This window comes from Triturus cristatus, chromosome 1_2 (genome assembly GCF_964204655.1).
Source record: "Triturus cristatus chromosome 1_2, aTriCri1.1, whole genome shotgun sequence".
Lineage (NCBI taxonomy): Eukaryota > Metazoa > Chordata > Amphibia > Caudata > Salamandridae > Triturus > Triturus cristatus.
In genome coordinates, this window is record NC_140580.1 from 99,858,535 (window position 1) to 99,879,679 (window position 21,145).

The 21,145-nt window shown below is 51.0% G+C and overlaps 1 protein-coding gene across 1 annotated transcript in view; it reads left to right on the plus strand.

Moving 5' to 3' along the window:
- Positions 1–563: 563 nt before the first annotated feature.
- The window catches only part of LOC146866888 (uncharacterized), a 43,790-nt gene continuing 23,208 nt past the window's right edge, over positions 564–21,145 (plus strand). The window contains exon 1 of the mRNA XM_085614607.1: positions 564–806. Coding sequence (XP_085470733.1) covers positions 627–806 — 180 coding nt within the window. The 5' untranslated portion in view covers positions 564–626. The remainder of the gene's footprint in view (positions 807–21,145) is intronic.

Here is a 21,145-nt window from a genome sequence, read left to right on the forward strand (position 1 = left end):
AAGTCTGCTAAACAGCTGCGCTGTCAAACCCATGACCTGAAAAGGAACCTCCTGCATTTCACATAATGTCTCAGCAATCTGACAATCGATGCATTTTGTTGGTTAAAGCATGCATCCTGCCATGTATGGCCAGTCAGGAGTGGTCACACTTGCCTCGGTGCCCTTGTATTCCTAGACATCGTGCTTTCTTAGGATAAGTACTGGTAGTAAACAGCTGGTAATATATCCCAGCACCTTTCTTGTCAGCCATGCATGCGCCTGTCTCGTCAGATCCTATATGTCTCATCGGTAGGTGAACAGGTCGCCAGCCAGCATTTAAGCACATTACACGGATCAGAGGGATAACCCCTCCTAATCCAAAAGAGTTCAGGAGTCTGATAGAAGCAAGGAGATATGTAATGCATAATTCTCTGTGACAGGGCGAGTCGCAGTCGGGAAATCCTTGTGACGGCTGTGTTCCGGGGATGACGCTACACAGGGTTATCACCCCAAAAGCAGGTGTCCACTGACGGTCAAGTGACTGCTGACAAATGAGTCCATGGGAAGAGAGGATTACCTTTAGCTTGTGGATTCGTTGTTCGCCACAGTGTGCCTGCTCCTGTCTGCGCAGTAAGGTCATTGTGACAATGGACAGACACAAGTCAAGTGGTGGCGGAAATGAACAGCATAGATCTACAGAGGACCAGAGTGAGTTCCTCACACCCTGGAGTCGCGGAAGCCTGCGCATGGGGCGCAGGAGGTCCAAAAGTGCCAGTTCATTCCTTCTACCAAGCATCCCTGAATACCCTGGCTTTCAGGACATCAAGGTGAGTGAGAAGGGTGGGCCACCTCTGGTGCTTTCAGCGACACTACTGAATCAACTGCTAAAGAGCATGTTTCACCACATTTCATAGTGCTCGCAGATACAGCCAAAGCAGTTGGTGTTGCTCACTCTGACACTTGGTGATGGTCAAAGGTACAGTTATTGCTGCTCCTAATTACAGTGGTGGTGCTCACAGCTACCACATGTACAGCTAATGGTGTGTGCAGATGCAGTAACTGGTGGTTGCGTGTTTCGCAGGCATAGTTGTACCCGCGGGTACCACAGGTGCATTTGTTGAGGTTGACAGATATTCCAGGTACAAATGGGAGTGCAAGAAAGTAAAAACATAACAAGCAATTGCAATGCAATCGATGCAATCGATCTAGCATTTGTGAAAGTTTGAGCTATTAGTGTTGTAAATTATATTGTTTTTCATTTATGTTTAGTTGTTTGTAGTGGAGTGGATGTATGTTGTTTGTAGTGGAATGATGTGGTTTGAATTGGAATTGTGTAGTGTGTAGTGCATTTGTGCACTGGAAATATGTGGTGTGCTGAATAGAAAGGGGTGAGAGCTGTATAAAATAGATAGAAAGTAAAAATGATAAGGATAGGTAGTTTGTGTATGGAATGGTGAATGAATTGTAGATAAAGTAGCATAAATAGCATGTGAGAAAGAGAGGTAGAAGGGGAGAGAAGGTTACGGATGCATAAAGAGGCAGCGGTTGTGAATGTAGAAGACACTGAAAGAAGAGGAGGAGAGTATGTGTTTGTTGTTTTTATTATTTGAAAAGTTATGATAAAGAAAGTGTGCAGAAAGACCTGAAGTGACCCTATATGACAAATGCTGGATTAGTGTGTGAGAGAGCAAGCAAGTGGGGAGAGAGAGTGGAGTGTGTGCGTTTGGGACCATAAAAGAGATTATTAAAGAGGTGTCCTTGCCTGTACTTAGAGGTGTGGTTGTTCACGATTTGTAATTGTAATTGTAATTGTAATTGTAATTGTAAAAACACTTATATAGCGCATGGCTACCCGTAGGCATCCCAGCGCTGGGAGAAGGGTAGGATTGGGAACAAAATTAGGCCCTGGCACAGAAAGAAAAAGTGGCCCACATTTGTGGATAACGGACTTTCATGAGACAGTGCTTAATATTGGGAGTAATTTTGGAAGCAAGCTCTGATAAATTAAGCTTTCTAAACTCATGGAGTCAGTAGCATTTGCCAAGACTAGGCACACCACCAGACACACCATTATTCCACTGCAACTCGCCCACCGGTCAGCTCACCTAATCTTCAGACCAGAGTGGCTGACTCTAGAAGCATGTGGCTCACGGTTCGAACCCCGGCTCCCGCGGCAACTCAGCTTGGCATTCTGTGGGCAATAGCTCACTTAATCTCCCCGGCGGTCTCCAGCATCTTAAAGCCCTTAAGGGGTGACATGTTGATGCTTTGCAAATAGAAATTATTATTATTATCACTTCAGGTGCCGTAATTTGTTAGTCACCTATTGGTCTCATAGTCTGTGCCCCCCAAAAAACATCCTTGAATGTCCTGCCTTATATCAGGCCATGAGTCAGAGAACCATGTGCATCCTTCAGGTCTGGAGGCTTCTATTCACCCTCTATCATTCTTATCTCTCCACTACCTTTCCTTTCTTCCTCCCTAGATTTTCTTTCCCTCTTTCAATATTTGTCTTTCTTCCCCAATCTGCTGTCTCACTTCTCCATTTGTCTTGCTCCTCATTGCTCTCCTCTCTCGATCCATTTTGTTACTCACCTGCCATGTCAATTCTTCCTTACCTTTTTATTTTGTCCCTGAATGGACGTTTTTTGCAGTAATTTTTTTTAAAAGAAATGTTTTTTGAAGTAATGTTTAAAAAGAATATGTTTTGTGTTGGGAAAAACATTTTTCTTTTTGCTTATTTTGGCTGTTTGTGTTATTTTTTTAATTCCGTTCAGTGGTGAACAGGAGTTCCCTCCCAGTTTTTACGATAACAAGGTGGGAGCGGGCACCTGGGGCTCGCCTGTCTGCTGCTGGAGACAAAAGTAGAACCTTTTAAATGGACACCTCTTATAATCTGTTTCCCTGCACAGGCCCTTTTCACCCCGCCCCTAGATAACATTACTGCTAGTTGTGATGCTCAAAAAGAGCCCATCCACTCCCAGTGGCCTCATTGTCATGCTGAGAGACTAGGGAGGAGAGGAGACCCACCACATGCCGTGCTTGCTCTGTTTGGCTCACTGTCCTACTGCACAAGACAACGAGCCAGCCATTATCTGTACTTAGTTATAATGAGTTCCAATCTTTCTTCTGAGGCTACAGCAACCTTTAGGGTCAAGCGCCAGTGATAAAGCTGGCCCAGGCAAATTTTATCTACCTCTCACAAAAACAGCCCACCCGCTGGCCTTGGCCTCAGCCTCCTCGGGCAATGGCCGATTGCCTGCCCTGCCAATCCGATGCTGTTAGGGGGTTCGTTTTACCCAAAATGTAGCCTGCCATTTCAAGTAAGTATTGAAATTGTTAAAGCGCTCTGAACCGCACCAATTTAAATGTGATTAAACGGACTCATTTATTTTTGACACACGGTTTACTTTGACTGCTCAACTTTAGCCAAAGTACACAGATGAACAAGCAAATAAAACCTTTCAAGCTGCAAGGAGGCATGTTTGATACATTTTCGCCTTTGGGCCAAAGGGGCGCAGCACAGAGCACAAACACAGTCTTTATGTGTGAGAAAGACCATTTATTGAAGACAGGTGCACCTCACAATGTTAAACTTGGCCTTTGCCTTACAAAACTACACCTCACTAAACATTTATTCACCTACAATGCCTCCTCACCCACCCCTAAGGTTTCCACCCTCATCCTTCCCTTGCAACTATTTAAAACCCCTACTTGGTCATTAATTGTTGAACTTTAACCCCTGTAACCTCTTACCTACTTCTCTAAACATCTACCTATCCAAGTATACTTCTATCTTAACTTCTCCTTATTGCTTGCTGCTGGAGTAACTTGTTCACAACCATAAACTCAACCTGCAACGGTGTAAAACCTACCTACCAGCCGCAATTCAGAAAAGGCCCTCTTATGACCCTCCCACTCCCCAGAAGATTTAGGGTACCTCCTTATGTCTAAGGCCTGTTCAGCTGCATCTTTTATCTGAATCAGATATAGTTTCATCCTGAAGCAAGACAAGTGTACTCTATTTCCCATGAAGACATCAACTGCTGCATACTTTAAGTTGGTGTGCTCTACTCTGTGAAACCTTCCTCCCTGCAAAATACTTTCATGTGCCTGTTGATTTTCCTCCTTGCTTTGCCAATTGCGGCTGGCCGCTCTGCCCCCCACCACTATCTCCGTGGGATAAATTCCATCCACATGACAATTGCTGTCTGAAATCCAATAAATCCCTTTTCATCTGTTTCAACAAAGCCAACCCTTTGCATACTACCAGGTCATTTCTCCTAAATGCACAATTAAAACATCAGGGCAAATGTGTCATTTCAGTAAATTGTTCAAGAAAGGCAGGAGCTCGTGTCATCGCATACCACCATTCCTGTGCCAAGAGATTTGAAATAAAAAGGTGTTCAGCCCAAGGTTCAAACCTTTCCTCTTCTGAAGTTAATGTTGTTCAGCCCATTTTAAAAATGACTGTCCGACTATCCATATGGACCGCTCCGCTGTTTCCGGCCCCACTAGTTAACCTGAAAAGACACACATATAAGTACATGGAAGTCTATAAGTTGCAGTACCCTTGCTCCCCCAACCTGACATATCTAGGAAAGCATTCAGAAGTCCAACGCCCTAATTGCATGATCCTGTCCCTACTCCAACCAATGCTGAGCTGCATCTGTAGCTACCCCGATCCTGAACAAGTGAGTGCCATATTCGCCAGGAGCTGTCCCCAACTGTAAGAAAGCTCATTAAATCACCCACAATAACTACACAGCGGTCACCACCTGTCCATAAATCCTGCAGAAGACCACCCGAAACCCTTCACCAGCTATACTTCTCAGTTTACACCGCCCAGCGGACCGGACGCAAAGCCGGATCAGCACTGGCCTTCATTAACACAACTTTACCGGTTCCCTTTTGGGCTGTATTAGATTGCTTCTGCTTCACCCCTACCATCCTTGGCTCCCACTTTGTAACCTCTCCCTCCCTCCATTCCAACCCTGACACTCCTTTTCTCTCCAAAAGCTCTCGCACCCCGAATGTGCCAAAATACAGCCATGACATCAAGGTAGAAAACAACGCTGTCTCCTCACTACCCTTGCATTTCCCCGGTAGAACCCCTAAAAGCCTGGCTAAAAGTGCTTCCGACACTGGCCTCCTGACCCTAGATCTGTTTCCTGTCTCCCTGGCCCATCCCTCAAGGATTTGTCTGCCCACTTCACCCACTGAAGGAGCATAACCCCACAAAAGCTTGCCCATAAAAGCAATCCCTGCTAGCTTGCCCAACATCGGATCTCTTCTGTGCCCCTCCGTCCATAAACTCCGGCAAAGCTGGACTATAAGCCTTCCTAGTGGATACAGACAGAGACCCTACCACCAGCTGCAGCATCCTATGTATCCTTTGGACCACATCCCCACAGGCACCAGCATCTTGATGGTGTCCATCTCCATGGCCTGACCATGGAACCTCTCCCACTATTAACAAGACAAAGCGTTCGCAATGTCATAGTCCACCCCCGGCATATGTCGGTCTTGAAACACATCATGTTTCAAACAACTCAGGATGAAAACTGTCAGCAATCTAAGAACCTGCCCATCCCTGGCTGACATGGTGACCAAGGGCATGTCCGACATGTTGTCCACCCTGAAAATGATCTTCTTATGTGCCAACTTCTGTGCTCATACTGTGACTGTCACCACTAGAGGAAAGAATTCTAAGAAGGCAACACTACTGCCCCCATGCTTCCAGTGCCTTAGCCACTCTTCAGCACACCACCTACCCTGGCAGTAAAGTCCAAAATCCAAGCTTCTGCCTCTTCCCAGTCTATTTGGACATCCCATTCTCATTCAATAGGTGCTGTCATGGGAATGCCATTGAACACCTCCAAAAACCTGCACCACATGCACAAGTCTTCCTTCGTCCCTGCGGACAGGCGCATGTGATGGTGCAGCAGCATATGCGCCGTCAATGACCTGCTCAGTCTCCTGCAAAATGTCCTTCCAGACTGTACTACTCTACATGCAAAATTCAAATGCCTTAGCAGAACCTGTTCTTCCCTAACTGTCACTTTCTGTCTGTCAAACATGTCATCTAACAGCATCTGCATGAGCAGCTTTGTATCTGTCGGTAGGCGTGCCTCCATTGCTACCAAGTCCAATTCAGTTCCCAGAAATGACAACACCATGCTTGGACCTTGTGTCTTCTCTGGTGCCAAGGACCGTTGCTGACAGTCTGTCGAACCGGGTTGGCCAATGAGGAAGAAGTCATCAAGGGAGTGTGTCACCCTCTCTTTACCAGTTTGCCATAGGGAACACCCATTAGATAAATGGACTAAAACGCTCAAACAAGGCACAGGAGATGGAACTGCCCATAGGTAATGCTTTGTTCACAAAGATTTGTCCATCAAACGGAATGCCTAATAGCTGGAAATCATCGGGGAGTACCAGCAGTAGCCAAAAGACAGACTTTATATCGCATTTTGCCATCCCAGCACCTTTCCCCACCTTTTCAACCAGTGTCCTGGCTTCATTCACTAATGAATATGAAAAAGACGTTAGTTCCTCAGATGTGAAATCATTTACTGCAGCTCCCTTCAGCCAAGACAAGTGCTGTATCAATCTAAACTGACCTGGTTCTTTCTTCAGGACCACCCCAATAGGTGAAATTATCAGGTCTCTGATCAGCCAATCTGTAAATGGGCCCTCCATTCTCCCCTTGTTAACTTCCTTGAACAGCTTCTCATGCACTACCGCATTGCCTGAATTCACCGACCTTACATTTTTTGCTCACCTGGTGGACCGTGGCCCTTCGTACCCCAGCCTAAACCCCTCCCTGAAACCGTGACTTAACACAAGGCATCCTCCCTGCAGGGATAGGACGCCAACCACGCATCCAGACATCAAGAGCTATTGTGCAGGAACCCTTGGCCAGACTGCTGTCCTTGACTGTGATAGCCCGACTCGAAGCATTGCACAAGGGGGTGTTGCCCTGTACATTTCTAACACTTGCGTCTGAATTTGCAATATTCTCTTGAGCAGGAACCTTTATCGAAATCCCAACAGTCTCCCTGAAGGCCCCTTTGATCCTTTGTTGTATATCCCTCCCCCAAGGGTAGGGCAGCTTTAAAAGAGGCGGTAGACTAACGGGAGCCCACTAGCTCTAGATGTGGTCTTCCAAAACTTAACTGAGCCCATCGTCTGTTGATACAGATCTGTATCAATCTCGTTCCATTTGGCCTCTGGGTCCCAGGCCAGCCTTGCCCTAAACTCCTCATCGTAGTGGGAGCAAGCGTATCCACCATATGTTATCTGTGCCCTCCTGATCACATCCATGTATTTAAAAAGTGACACACACCTCTCTGGGTATTTTTCACAATATAGATTCATGAATATCAGGAAGGCCACACCAATTTTCTATTGTCATGAGCAACTTAGGCCTCTTTGACAACTCCTGTTCCTCTTCCTTCGACCCTTCTTTTGCCCTCAGTTCCCTGTGGAGCAATTTCAGCATCTCCACATATTCCCCTTTCCATATTTATTCCTTGGTTGCTAGCATAAGGTGTGCTCCCAGGGGCTTCGTCACCCCCGTGTAAGGGAGCTTCTTAATTTTTACCTTGTGACTTTCTTTTGCCCCATCACCTTGTGACCTATTGCTGTCCATCTCTACCGCTTTTCCTTCATCTTTGTGTGTTGCCTTCTCCTGTCCTTTGTCTCCCGGACATTCTGACATTGGAACCTGCGCTGAGTCCTCCTGCCTCGGTTTCCGTGTCTCCATGCCCACCTCGGTATCTTTAACATACAGACCTTTCCAGAGATAGACCTCACCATCAACCTTCTCCCTGTTAGGAGAACCTGATATACATACCCCCCCAGTGCCCTTACTTGGCGTCAAGGTCGGCAAATGCACTGGATCCAGATGCCTAACCTGTCATGCAGAGGCTCGAATTGCGTCGGCCTGCGCAGGGTATCCGTCTCTCTTCCTCTTATTCTGCAACAGACTAGGCACAACATCGTTATTGTGGCCCCCCTACTCCCTCCTGCGCCCCTGTTTCTTCCTCAATGATCTCCCACTCTTCGAACCTCCCCAATCCAACTGCGTGGCGTCAATTCCCCACCCACTGAATCTGCCTGCCCATCCAATCGCGCCTCAGCACTTTCCCCCCTGTGGCAAATTAACTCTTCAAGATCTATCACTGTGTACCTATGGACCGCATGACGCCCTTCAGCCCCAGCTACGTGCTCTTGCACTGCCCACCTTACCGATGACCCAAAGGTCGGATTGACACAACTGGGTTGGTGCACCACCGAGGCCACCTTCAACTTTTGTGTGGCAGTGTCGTGACCGTCCCTTGATGCACTCCGGCTGGCCGCCCCAGACCTCTGTGTCGAGGACCCGCATGGGACTAACCCGAGTCTGCCTTATCGCGTGGTTGCTGTTCTCGCAGGGGAAAAGTAAGGTGCGGCAAAAAAACAGCTCCAACAATCCTGGCTGACCTGCTCCCCTTCAGGGTCACCTTATCCTCCCCACTCAGTTCCTTCTCCCCCACCTAATCCGTACTGTACTACCCCCATCCTCCCCACCCCTGCTGAGTGCCCTCCCCTCTGCTCTGGGCCCTTGCCCTCCCCTGTCCTCCGAGACGTATATACCTTGGCCGGTGCTCCTCACCCTCACTCCATTCCAGCAGAGCAGCCACTATGACGTACGATGGGCCCCATTCTTGCCCCCTCCTTGTGTCCTCTGCACTCTCCTCTTCCCCCACTCCTCCCTGGCTCCTGGATGTGTTTCTTGTTTCCAACCCCTTCCTCGGACCACCACGACCTGGGCCTCCAAGGTGCCCTGTCCAACCATCATCCCAGCTCTAATGATGCCGGGGGTCCCCTTTTTAAAGCTTCTTATCCCACCCTGGCCCCCCTGTCACCCAATGTCAGCTGCTTACCCCACTGAAACTGAGCAACTCCACAGTGCAAGCCCTCTCTCTGTGGACTTTCCCCATCCCCAGCCTCCCAACACCCCTCCCCAGACCTGCCCTCCCTGTTGATTCAACTTAGAGCCCCTGTTGCATAAACAGGGGCCCCTCCCCTACTACTTCCCCTGCTGCCACGTGCCTTGAAACCTCCCTCCACCCAACCCCCTCGTGAGGCCCTGCTCCCTCTTTTACCCTGCCTATGTCAGGCATGTGCACAGCACACCCCTCCCTCGCTGCCTATGGGGCTACCCCGGCTGCATAATGTCCTGTTCTGCTTCACAGCATGTGCCGTGTAACTGCCCCGCCCTTCCCTCCGATGAATTGGAGAGTGGCACAGCGCGGTCCCCACCCCGCCTCCTTATCACCCAGGGACGCTCCTCTCCCTCTCCCGCGGCCCCTGGGACGTACCGTCTTGGTAAGTTTGGATTCCTTGGGTTAGGTGGTGAGCAAACTCACACCGCCGCAGCCACACAACCGGCTGCACACCGAGCAGGCCGCACCATCCCATGGGCTATTGGATTCATAAGGTCCATGTACCCCACCTCCGCAAGCAGGCACATGGCCTCCTCCACCCTTGGATCGCCGGTCGCCATCCTGGAATTAAGTATGGTTTATAGCTAACTGACTCACTAAATTAACTTCTGTCTCCCCAAGCCAGCTGGTGCGTCACCTTACACAAAATGGTGACACAGAGCCTGAAATGGCCGGCTAAATACCCCAACTCCCAAAAGCCCAAAACTAGCCCAACGAGCCCAATTGGGCCCGGGTCGCATCATTGACCCAAAAAACCCCGGGGGGGGGCAAGTCTCTCTAGCAGTCGGTTGCCCCCCCCCAAGCCCACTTCGGATGCCTTAAAGTCGTTTTTGTTTTTGGTCTGGTCTGGAGACTGCTTTAGTCAAAGACTGCCATATGATAGACGGATAACGACAATTTCAGCGATCAGACAACGGACATCACTCCCCTCCCCACCACCAACGACTAGCCGACCATCACCACCTGGAATCCCACCACCGCCAAACACCTCACCACGACCATGAAAAACACCCACTCAGGAGCCCCCACGGACCCCTGCTCACCGCACATCTACCATAGACTCTCGGCGACTTTAGCATAAGACTTTAGCATAGGACTCTACCATAGGGCCGCCGCTGCCATCGCACCCAAACTAGGACGGACCATCGATGCCTCCTTCAAATACGGCATCTTCCCAGATGACTGGAAACGGGCAGAAGTCAAGCTCCTCCTCAAGAAGCCCACGACCGACGCAACAGACCTGAAAAACTACCAGCACATCTCTCTGCACCCCTTCGCTGCTAAAGTCGCCGAGAGACTCGTAAATGCTCAGCTGACCACCTTCATCGAGGAGAACTCCATCCTAGACTCCTCCCAGTCCGGATTCCACAGCAACCAAAGCACCGAGACCGCCCTCCTCGCCGCCACTGACAACATCCGCATGCTACTCGACCAGGGACACACCGCGGCCCTCATCCCACTAAACCTCTCAGCAGCCTTCAACACCGTCTCACATCGCACTCTCGCTGCAGACTTCATGACATTGGGATACCAGGAACCGCCCTCAACTGGATCCGATCTTTTCTCTCTGGCAGAACCCAGAGGATCAGACTCCCTCCCTTCCTCTCCGAACCCACAGAGATCCACTGCGGAGTACCCCAAGGATCATCGCTCAGCCCCACGCTTTTCAATATATACATGGCTCCCTTCACCGCCATCGTCAGACAGCATGGCTCAGCATAGTATCATACGCCGACGACACCCAGCTCATCCTATCCTCCACGAAGAACCCAGAAGACAGGAAGGAATGAAGGACGTCGCGGCCTGGATGAAAAACAGCTGCCTGAAGCTCAACTCAGAGAAGACTGAGGTCCTCATCCTAGGACCCTCCAACTCCGCCTGACACAACACCTGGTGGCCCTCCGCCCTTGGGAGCCCACACACCCCCACAGACCACGCACGGAACTTCTGTATCATCTTTAACTCTGCCCTCACCAGGACCCGCCAGATAAATTCCGTCACCTCCACCAGTTTCAACTGCCTTCGCATCCTCCGAAAGACCTTCAAATGGATACCCCCTGAATGCAGAAAGACCGTCAACCACGCACTCATAACCAGTAGACTGGACTACGGCAACGCCCTCTACGCCAGAAACAACAGAACTCTTCTACAAAAGCTCCAAACCATTCATAACGCCGCAGCCAGACTAGTCCTCGGGAACTCTTGGCATGAACACATGACCCGACACCTATGAAACCTCCACTGGCTTCCCGTCGAGAAGAGAGTAACCTTCAAACTTCTCACCCACGCCTAAAAATCTCTCCACAACATCGGACCCAAATATCTCAACAAGAGAGTCTCCTTCCACGTACCCAAAAGGATCCTCCGCTCCGCCGACCTCGCCCGGGCAGAGACACCCCGCGTCCGCAGAAGCAGAGCAGACGGAAGAGCCTTCTACATCGCTGCCAAGACCTGGAAGCAGCTCCCAGTTAACATCAGACGCTCCCCGACCCTGCACACCTTCATGAAGAACCTCACGACCTGGCTCTTCGACTGAACCAGAGCTGCACCTCCCCTCCCCCCCAAGTGTCTTCAGACCCTCATGGGTGAGTAGTGCGCTTTATCAACCCCTGATTGATTGATTGATTGATTGATTGTTGAATATGTTTGGAAAGTCCGGGAACAGAATACAGCGGGGAGGGCATGTGCCGATTTCTGGGCTATGGAAGAGGTGATGAAAACAGGATGAGAGGGTGTAGGGTTCTACTTATGACAGTCCATATATATAATAGATATCCAGCGTAAAAACATTAGAAGCAACAATGATAAATTCTTAACAAAATAGCAAACAAAATACCAACAGGAGAATGCAACTATAACATTAGCAAACTTTATTGAAACCGGAGCCCTGGAGCATCTGCTTAGCATGAACACCAATTAAACAGAGCATAAGACCTGAACGGTGTTCTCAGGAGTAAAACATTCACATTGTAAGTAATCCACACACACAAAAATAGAAGGATGTAGTTGATCTGTCTGTGTAAGCCAGAGGTTTTCAAACATTTAGATGCCGAGACACCCCTGTCAAATATTTCTGGCAAAAAGATCTCCTCCTAACAAAAAGTTCTGGACCTGGTACTCCTCATCATGGACAACCATTAACGCGCCCAGTTCCCACGGCAAATAATTTTTACGTTGGAGAAATATTATTAAACAGTGTTTAGCAAATCAAAGGTTTGTGGGTGACAGTGGTTCAAAGTCACAGGCTAACTACACAGAAATCAACAGACCATAAAACAGGCCAGCAAGCAGCCAAAAAAAGCCAAAAAACTGACCTGACTAGCCTCCCCTTTGGGCACTGCCAGACTGCCCTATAGGGAAGGGCTACTGGAATTATGAGGCAAGGGAGGACCAAATTATGCGGCAGTTGTAAACGCCGAGCTGTATAAGTGTTTTGCAAGGTGTGGGAGACTGCACGCATTTGTGCTTCCTGCGGACAATATTTGTGGTAATAGCACAGACATCAAGAGTAAAAACAGTCCAAAAGACCATAAAACAGCCCAGCAAGCAGTCAAAAAAAGCCCACACATTGACCTGACTGACAACCTCTTTGGGCACTGCCGGCCTGCCCTATAGGCAGGGCTACTAGAATTATGAGGCAGCGTAGGACCAAATTATGAGGCATGGTCGACTAAATTGTGTTTACTTAGGTTCAGATGAGGTTTTTGCCTTCAGTGATGGTACAGAAGGGTAAGGGCTTTGCATTGTTGATAATGGTTTCTTTAAGGGTTCACAGTGATCCCTGGGACATTTAAGAATTACTGCAGATTGGAGCAGAGGAGGGGAGATTAGGATACAAGGGGCTGGTTCCCGCCAGTTTAGAGAGCTTAAGCTACTGTCTTTGAGTTGTCCGAGAGGTGATAACCACAATAAACAACGAGCATTTTCAATGCAATAGGTCTCGCATTTGCGATAGTTTAAGCTATTGGCATTGTAAATGACAATGTCTTTTATTTATGTGTTTTTAAACCCAACACACATATAAAAGGCATTGTTATTTATAATGCCAATAGCTCAAACTCTTGCAAATGTGAGACCACTTTATTGGTGGCAGCACCCCTTACTTTAGATGCTGCTCACCGTATTCAAGTTACAGTGAGCAGCGTCTAAAGAAAGGGGCACGGCCAACATTAAAGTGAAAGTGCGGTATGAGGCGCTTTCACCCCCAAAATTTATAAAATAAATAAAGGTTCAGTAGCTTTGCCGAAAAGTTAAAGTGGACTAGGCTGGAAAATTAGATAAATAAAAAAGTGCTTCTGCTATACTTAAAGTGGGCCACGCTGCAAATTAAATAAATAAATAAACGTGGCCGCTATAGAATGAAAAGCAACGATTTAGAAAGGACAGTAACAGGAGCCAATTGAAAAGATGGGCGGGTTGAATGGGCGGAGCTTCTATTCCATACCTTAATACAACATGCCTTGCAGAGCAGCGCATGCGCTGCATGTTGGACCTGTCAGCCCTAGGGTGGTCTCCCCTTCTATTTTTGTATCGTGCCTCATTTTTTCCACCCTCATTTTTATGTTGGACTAGGTCTCCGGGCGCCTTTTCATTGCCAGGCAGTGTTAAGGTGCAGGTGCTCCCTTCTCCCAAGATGGCTGCCACAGACCCCTGCTACTGCAGGGTGGTCGTTTTTCATAGTAGCACCCTAGCTGCCAGGAGCTGGCTGGGACCCACAACAATGTTGCGATACCAGCCCGTCTTTTTGTCCCATAGTTAGAGTGGGGAAGCTCCTGGAAGAAGCTGGAACCTTCTAGAAGGGAGGTGGGGTTTTACTTTTGCCGCCTTGGCTAGAGGTCACCTGACCTAGGGCTACTTAAGAGTGGGAGGGAAGCTTTTGTGGTGAGTTGGCCATTGGGGTGAAGCAGAGCTGGAAGAATCCACCAGGAGTGTAGGCGGTAGGGCCTAGCCAGGGACTTATGCCTCTGAGAGTGACAGGATTTAGGTACTGCCTCTTAAGTGAGTGAGGTGCCCTGTGAATCCCACTGATCTTGCCCAGTAGTAGGAGGACCCAGAGACTCTCTGCTAGCCTGACTAGGAAGGACCTAGTCGCCCTCTCCATCCCTACCCCTGTAACAGAACCCCTTAAGGGCGCCAGATACATCTGCGCCAAAAGACTTCATCTGTCAACTGAGAACTGAAACCTAACTTTAAGAACTGAGACTGCATGACAAGAGCGAGCTGTAAGCCTTGAATGCCAGAGCTGAGACTGCGTGTCCAAGCTACCCTAGTGAACAAAATACTAAGCCGATTGCCAAGCCACCGGGGATCGACCAGGTACTAGCGCTGTGACCCCCGCGCTCCCTGCCCTGGTCTGGGACCCCCGGCAGCGTGCTCCGCTGAGCACCATATCCCCATCCTTAATTTGAGCCCCCCCCCTGCGACGACGAAGCCAGCGCGCTCACCGCCGCGGCCTGGAGGCCTGGGAGAGTGCCCTGCTGTGTCGCGAGGCCCAGGCGAAGTCCGGGGCCCCGTCGCTGCCGTCGCAGCCGTGTGAGGAGAAGCGCAAGGTCGGGGCCGAGTTCCCCCAACGTCGTGAGGACGGACGCCTGCTGACGCCGAGACGGAGGTAAGCCCGGAGGCCGAGATCCCCCCTGGTGCGCCCCCTGCTGGTCTGGAAACCACACCGCACTTGGCCCGGGTTGTCCCCTCCGTGGGAATCCCCTCCCCTGCCTGCGCGACGGAGAGACCCCGCCGAGGGATCCTGTCCGTGTCCCCCCTCCTGTGTTACTGAGCGCGGTGCTCTGTGAACTGCACCGGAGCATAGGGACTCGCTCCTCAAATCCAGTAATCTTCCCCGCTGGAAGCCGTTCAAAGTACTGACAGACATTACTCTCGTGTGGCGCTTCACGCCACCGACTCTGCTTCCTCAGCCGGAGGGACCGGGACGGCGAGTAACCCCATGTGGTATATGCACTGCTCGAAAGTAACTATATGCCAAGGAATGCGAGTAGCGCATTGTGTTATATGCTCTGCTCGAAAGTAATTATATGCCAAGGAATGCGAGTAGCGCATTGTGTTATATGCTCTGCTCGAAAGTAATTACATGCCAAGGAATGCGAGTAGCGCATTGTGTTATATGCTCTGCTCGAAAGTAATTACATGCCAAGGAATGCGAGTAGCGCATTGTGTTATATGCTCTGCTCGAAAGTAATTACATGCCAAGGAATGCGAGTAGCGCATTGTGTTATATGCTCTGCTCGAAAGTAATTACATGCCAAGGAATGCGAGTAGCGCATTGTGTTATATGCTCTGCTCGAAAGTAATTACATGCCAAGGAATGCGAGTAGCGCACTGTGTTACATGTTCTGCTCGAAAGTAATTGCATGCCAAGGAATGGGAGTAGCGCATTGTGTTATATGCTCTGCTCGAAAGTAGTTACCTGCCCAGGAATGCGAGTAGCGCACTGTGTTATATGCTCTGCTCAAAGGTAATGACATGCGACTGATTACGAGTCACGCGATGTATCAAATGTTCTACGCAAACGTATCCACATGCAACTGATTGCGCGTAGCGCTATGTTTATATGCCTTGCTTCACAGTACTAGGGGCCCTTGATCACAAGGAGCGCACAGTTCTACAGGCGCCATGTTAAGTGAACCCAATGTGTCCCCTTTCAAGTATTACTCTTAGTTAGACGGCCGGTTCAGGGAAAGACTTTACGTAAGCGCGCACGGCGCTAGAACAAGGTTAGGCACTGCATAGATATCCCCCAGAGTGTCGAATGTAATGTCACAATGGTATTATGATTCATGTATTACCTTGTTATTTCCTGAACTGCATCTGACCAGCTATACTTGGATAAACTTGAAGTATTTGCATAATTTAAACGGTGTGGCGTCCCTTATTGTGTGTGACTCTAGTCCATGAGAAGCGTGTGGTGTATGGTTGCTTAACACATAGCCCTCTGGTTGCCCGACCGGCTCGCGCCACGCTACCGCCTATAGGGCCTGGTGACCCCAGGTTCCTACATTGGTGGCCAGCGGTGGGATCCTTGGGAGTTGTGACCATACAGCACCCTTCCGTGAGGCGAAGGGCGCCACAATTAAACGCCTATCCTACATTTTTTTTGTTCCACAGCTCAGAAACCATTGTTGCTGGATCTTTAGTTCCACTGTCCAGGTAGAGAGTGCAAGAAGCCTGGTTAGCTACTGACTGTTGCCTACACCCTAGGAATTTTCTCCTTAGTGTCTAGGTCCCCATCTGCCGGAATGGAATCCCGGTTAGCTGACCTCGAGGGGTACACAGCGAAGCAACTAAGGGAGTTTGCGCAGGAGTTGGGGGTGCCTGGGATGCGGAGGGCCAAAGGGCCGGAACTCCGTACCGCCATTAGGGCATGGGTAGAGGCCCACCCAGACGGGAGAGGGGATGAGGGACAGGAAGCGCCAGAGGCACCTCAGGGGGAGAGCGGCCAGGAAGTCCTAGACATCTTGAATGTAGACATGTCTGAGAATGTGCCCCCAGGAAGACGTTCTGGGGCCAGTAGTAGGACAGGGTCCAGGAGGAGCGCGTCTCCACAAGAGTACGAGGACAGGAGGGAAGAGTGGCAATTAAAATGGGAGCTGGCCAAATTAGAGCAGGAAAAAGAAAGGGAAAGGGCCAGATTGGAACAAGAAAGAGAGAATAAGAAATGGGCAATGGAGGAGAAGAAGCTGGCGCACGAGCTTCAGTTAAAAGAGCTGGAGTTACGCGCCCTCCAATTGAACGCGTCTAACAAAGACAATGGTGGCAGCATACCCAGGGAACCTCAAGAACCAAAATTCTACCTACCCAAAGAAGTCATAGCCAATTATACATTAGGGGATGACATCATGAAGTGGTTGGAGGCATACGAGGTAGCCTTAACGGCCCATGGGGTACCCGAGAATAACTGGGGAGGTGGTCTCTACCGGTATATACCTCCCACTGTTAGGGACACCCTGTTATATTTGGCCAAGGCGGATCAGGTTAAGTACGCCCCCATGAAAGAGGCCTTGTTAAAGAAGTTTGGCCTGAACCCCGAGAAGTATAGGCAGAAGTTTCGTGGCAGCCATAAGCTGTCCACCCAGACATGGGTAGATTTTTTGGATTATGCGAGGAAGGCACTAGATGGTTGGGTGCGTGGCAGCGAGGTACAGGACTACCAAGGGTTGTACGATCTTTTTTTAAGGGAGCACCTCTTGGATAAGAGCTTTCCGGAGCTGCGCCAACATCTGGTGGACCGCAAGCTGAAGGATCCTCGAGAGCTTGCAGAGGAGGCAGATATTTGGGTGAGCACCCGGGTGTCTCACAAGGGCCCCGGGGGAGATGGCTCGAAAGGCGGACAGGGTTTCCCCCAGAAGAAAGAGGGGGGAGATAAAAAGGTGGAGTTCTCGAAAGGTCCCCAAAATAAGTTTGGGAAGGGAGTAGGAACCCCACCCCCGTCCAATTCCACAAGACCCACTTACCCTGACAGGAGTCAGCAGCCAAGGATTGTGCGGTGCTACAAGTGTGGGGGGATTGGACACTACAGAGGAGATCCCAAGTGTCGCAAGCGACCACCAGCCCCATCGGGCGTGAAGAGTCCCGGGGTGAGTAGTATAGCGCTTGGGGTGGAGCTGCCTTTAGATAGGGAAGGGGAGTGGACAGGCCTGACGCTGGTTTCACTCGGGGATAGAGAAGTGGTCCCCGTAGTGTCCCTGCCCCCGAACACTGCTAAATATCAGCAGAGGGTGAGAATTAATGGGGAGGAGGTGGAAGCTCTGAGGGACACAGGGGCCAGCATGACCACTGTCGTGCGGCGGCTGGTGTCCCCAGACCAAGTAGTCCCGAGGAGTTCCATCCGGCCGTATTGGCTGACGGCAGTTTGAGTCACTATCCAGTGGCTCGTGTTCCATTCGAGTGGGGAGGAGTCAAAGGCCTACTGCGAGTTGCTGTGAGCCCTGCCTTGCCTGTGGGGTGTTTGCTAGGGAACGACCTGGAGCACACCAAATGGAAGGACGTCGAGTTTCACGCTCACACTGAGATGCTGGGATTACCAGGGTGGACTTGCGTGAGCACGCGGTCCATGGCTGCCCGGCATGGAACTCACCCGGAGTTGGAGCCTGGAATCATGGCCCAACCCAAACCCAAACGTGGGAAGAAGAAGGTGGTAGAGGACATGCCCCGTGAGTCGGATGGGGAGGCCGCAGAGGTGCCCCCGGAGTCCGCGGAGGTAGATGTCGTTCCTGTGGAGGACTTGCCGACCCTTGCTGACTGGCAAGTGGAAGGAGGGCCTACCCGGGAGGAATTTTGTCAAGCACAAAGGACGTGCCCCACTCTTGAGGGTATGCGGCGGCAGGCCGAAGCTCAAGTGGCTAGTCAGGAACTGGGAGGTTATCATGTGTATTGGGAGGATGGTCTCCTATACAGTGAGCCCAGGGTACCGGTACATGGATCTTCGAGGGCCATAGTGGTCCCCCAGTGTTACCGGGCCTTCCTGCTGGAGTTAGTGCACGAGATCCCCTTAGCTGGACACCTGGGCCAGGACAAAACCTTTGCACGGTTAGTCCCCCATTTTTATTGGCCCAGGATGAGGATTGCCTCAGACGCCTTTTGCAAGACCTGCAAGTCTTGTCAGGCGAGTGGCAAGACTGGGACAAAGTTGAAAGTCCTGTTGGAACCGCTCCCCGTGGTCGGGACCCCTTTTGAGAGGGTCGGTATCGATATTGTTGGGCCATTGGACCCTCCGACCGCAGCGGGACACCGGTTCATCTTGGTTTTGGTGGACCACGCCACAAGGTACCCAGAGGCTATTCCTCTGAGGACCATCACTGCACCGGTGGTGGCGCGGGCACTGTTGGGAATTTTTACCCGAGTGGGATTCCCGAAGGTCATGGTGTCGGACAGGGGCACCAATTTCATGTCGGCCTACATGCAGGCCATGTGGAAGGAGTGTGGAGTGACCTACCGGTTCTCCACCCCTTACCACCCCCAGACTAACGGACTTGTAGAGCGCTTCAATAAGACATTGAAGGGGATGATCCGAAGCCTTCCCGAAGGCTTGAGGCGTAAATGGGACGTCCTCCTCCCCTGCTTGTTATTCTCCTATCGGGAGGTACCACAGAAGGGAGTCGGGTTCAGCCCGTTTGAATTGCTCTATGGCCATCCCGTTAGGGGTCCCCTCAGTTTAGTGAAAGAGGGGTGGGAGAAGACTTCACAGAAGCTTCCCCGTGACATTGTCAGCTACATGCTGGCGTTACGCAGCCAGATGGCCAAGCTGTGGAAGGCAGCCACAGAGAACCTGGAGGCTAGCCAGACCGTGATGATGGAGTGGTATGACCGCAACGCTCGGACGGTCGAGTTGGACGTTGGACAGAAGGTGTGGGTTATGGAACCTGGGGAGCTGTGTGCCCTCCAGGACCGGTGGACTGGCCCGTTCGACATTGTGGAGCGGCGAGGCCAGACCACATACGTTGTGGATGTAAAAAACCCCCGTCAGCCCCTCAGGGTGCTCCACGTCAACCGCCTGAAGCCGCACCATGAGCGATCGGAGCTTGCTCTCCTTATGGTGACGGATGGGAGCGAAGAGGAAGAGAGTGAAGCTCTTCCTGACCTTCTTGCGGCACAAGAGAAGGATGGTTCGGTGGAAGGTGTAGTCCTCTCCCCATCCTTGACCCCAGAGCAGCAGAGGGACTGTCGCCATGTCCTGGGACAGTTCGCCTCGTTGTTCTCCCTCACGCCTGGAATCACTCATTGGTGTACCCATGATGTGGACACAGGGGATAGCCCCCCGGTGAAGAACAAGTCTTACCGGCTCTCTGACCGAGTGAAGGGTAGTATCCAGCGTGAGGTGGCAAAGATGCTGGAGCTGGGGGTGATAGAACCTTCCAGCAGCCCGTGGGCTAGTCCAGTGGTGTTGGTGCCGAAAGCGGCCCCACCGGGTACGACGCCAGAACTTCGGTTCTGTGTGGACTACCGGGGGTTGAACTCTGTCACGAAGACAGATGCTCACCCCATCTCACGTGCAGATGAGCTGGTGGACCGGCTGGGAGCAGCCCGGTACCTCAGCACCATTGACCTGACATCCGGATATTGGCAGATTGCCATGGCCGACGGAGCACGGGAGAAGACAGCGTTCTCCACCCCAGAGGGCCACTACCAATTTCGAGTGATGCCCTTTGGGCTCAAAAATGCTCCGGCCACATTCCAGCGGTTAGTGAATCAGGTACTATCTGGCCTGGAGTCCTTCTCAGCAGCCTACTTGGATGACATAGCTGTCTTCAGTAGCAACTGGGGGGACCATCTGCAACACCTCCAGGAGGTATTGCAGGCGCTGCAACGCGCTGGCTTAACTATTAAAGCCAGCAAGTGCCAGATTGGACAGGGATCTGTCGTGTACCTGGGACACCTGGTGGGCGGAGGTAAGGTGCAACCCCTCCAGGCCAAAATTGAAACCATCTTGGCTTGGGAGCCCCCCAAGACCCAAACAGAGGTCCGAGCTTTCCTCGGCCTCACTGGGTATTACCGCCGGTTCGTCAAGGGATATGGTACCATCGTGACCCCCTTGACGGAGTTGACCTCAAAGAAACAACCTCGCAAGGTCATATGGACACCTGCATGCCAAGAAGCCTTTGATACGCTGAAAAATGCGATGTGTACAGCTCCAGTACTAGCAACACCCGATTTCAGCAAGGAATTTATTGTACAGACCGACGCCTCAGAGCACGGCATAGGTGCGGTGCTCTCGCAACTCAACACCGAGGGCCAAGACCAACCTGTGGCCTTCATATCTCGAAGACTCCTCCCTCGGGAACGGCGATGGAGCACCATTGAGAGAGAAGCCTTCGCGGTGGTATGGGCTCTGAAGAAGTTGAGGCCATACCTCTTTGGCACTCACTTCCTTATCCAGACCGACCACCGCCCCCTTCGCTGGCTCATGCAGATGAGAGGCGAAAACCCCAAGTTGTTGAGGTGGTCCATTTCCCTACAGGGGATGGACTTTCGGGTGGAACATCGGCCCGGAGTTGACCACGCCAATGCTGACGGTCTCTCCAGGTTTTTCCGCCTTAGTGAAGAGAACTCCCTAGAGGTTGGGTAGCTCTCCCCTCTTTCGGCTGGGGGGGACGCATGTTGGACCTGTCAGCCCTAGGGTGGTCTCCCCTTCTATTTTTGTATCGTGCCTCATTTTTTCCACC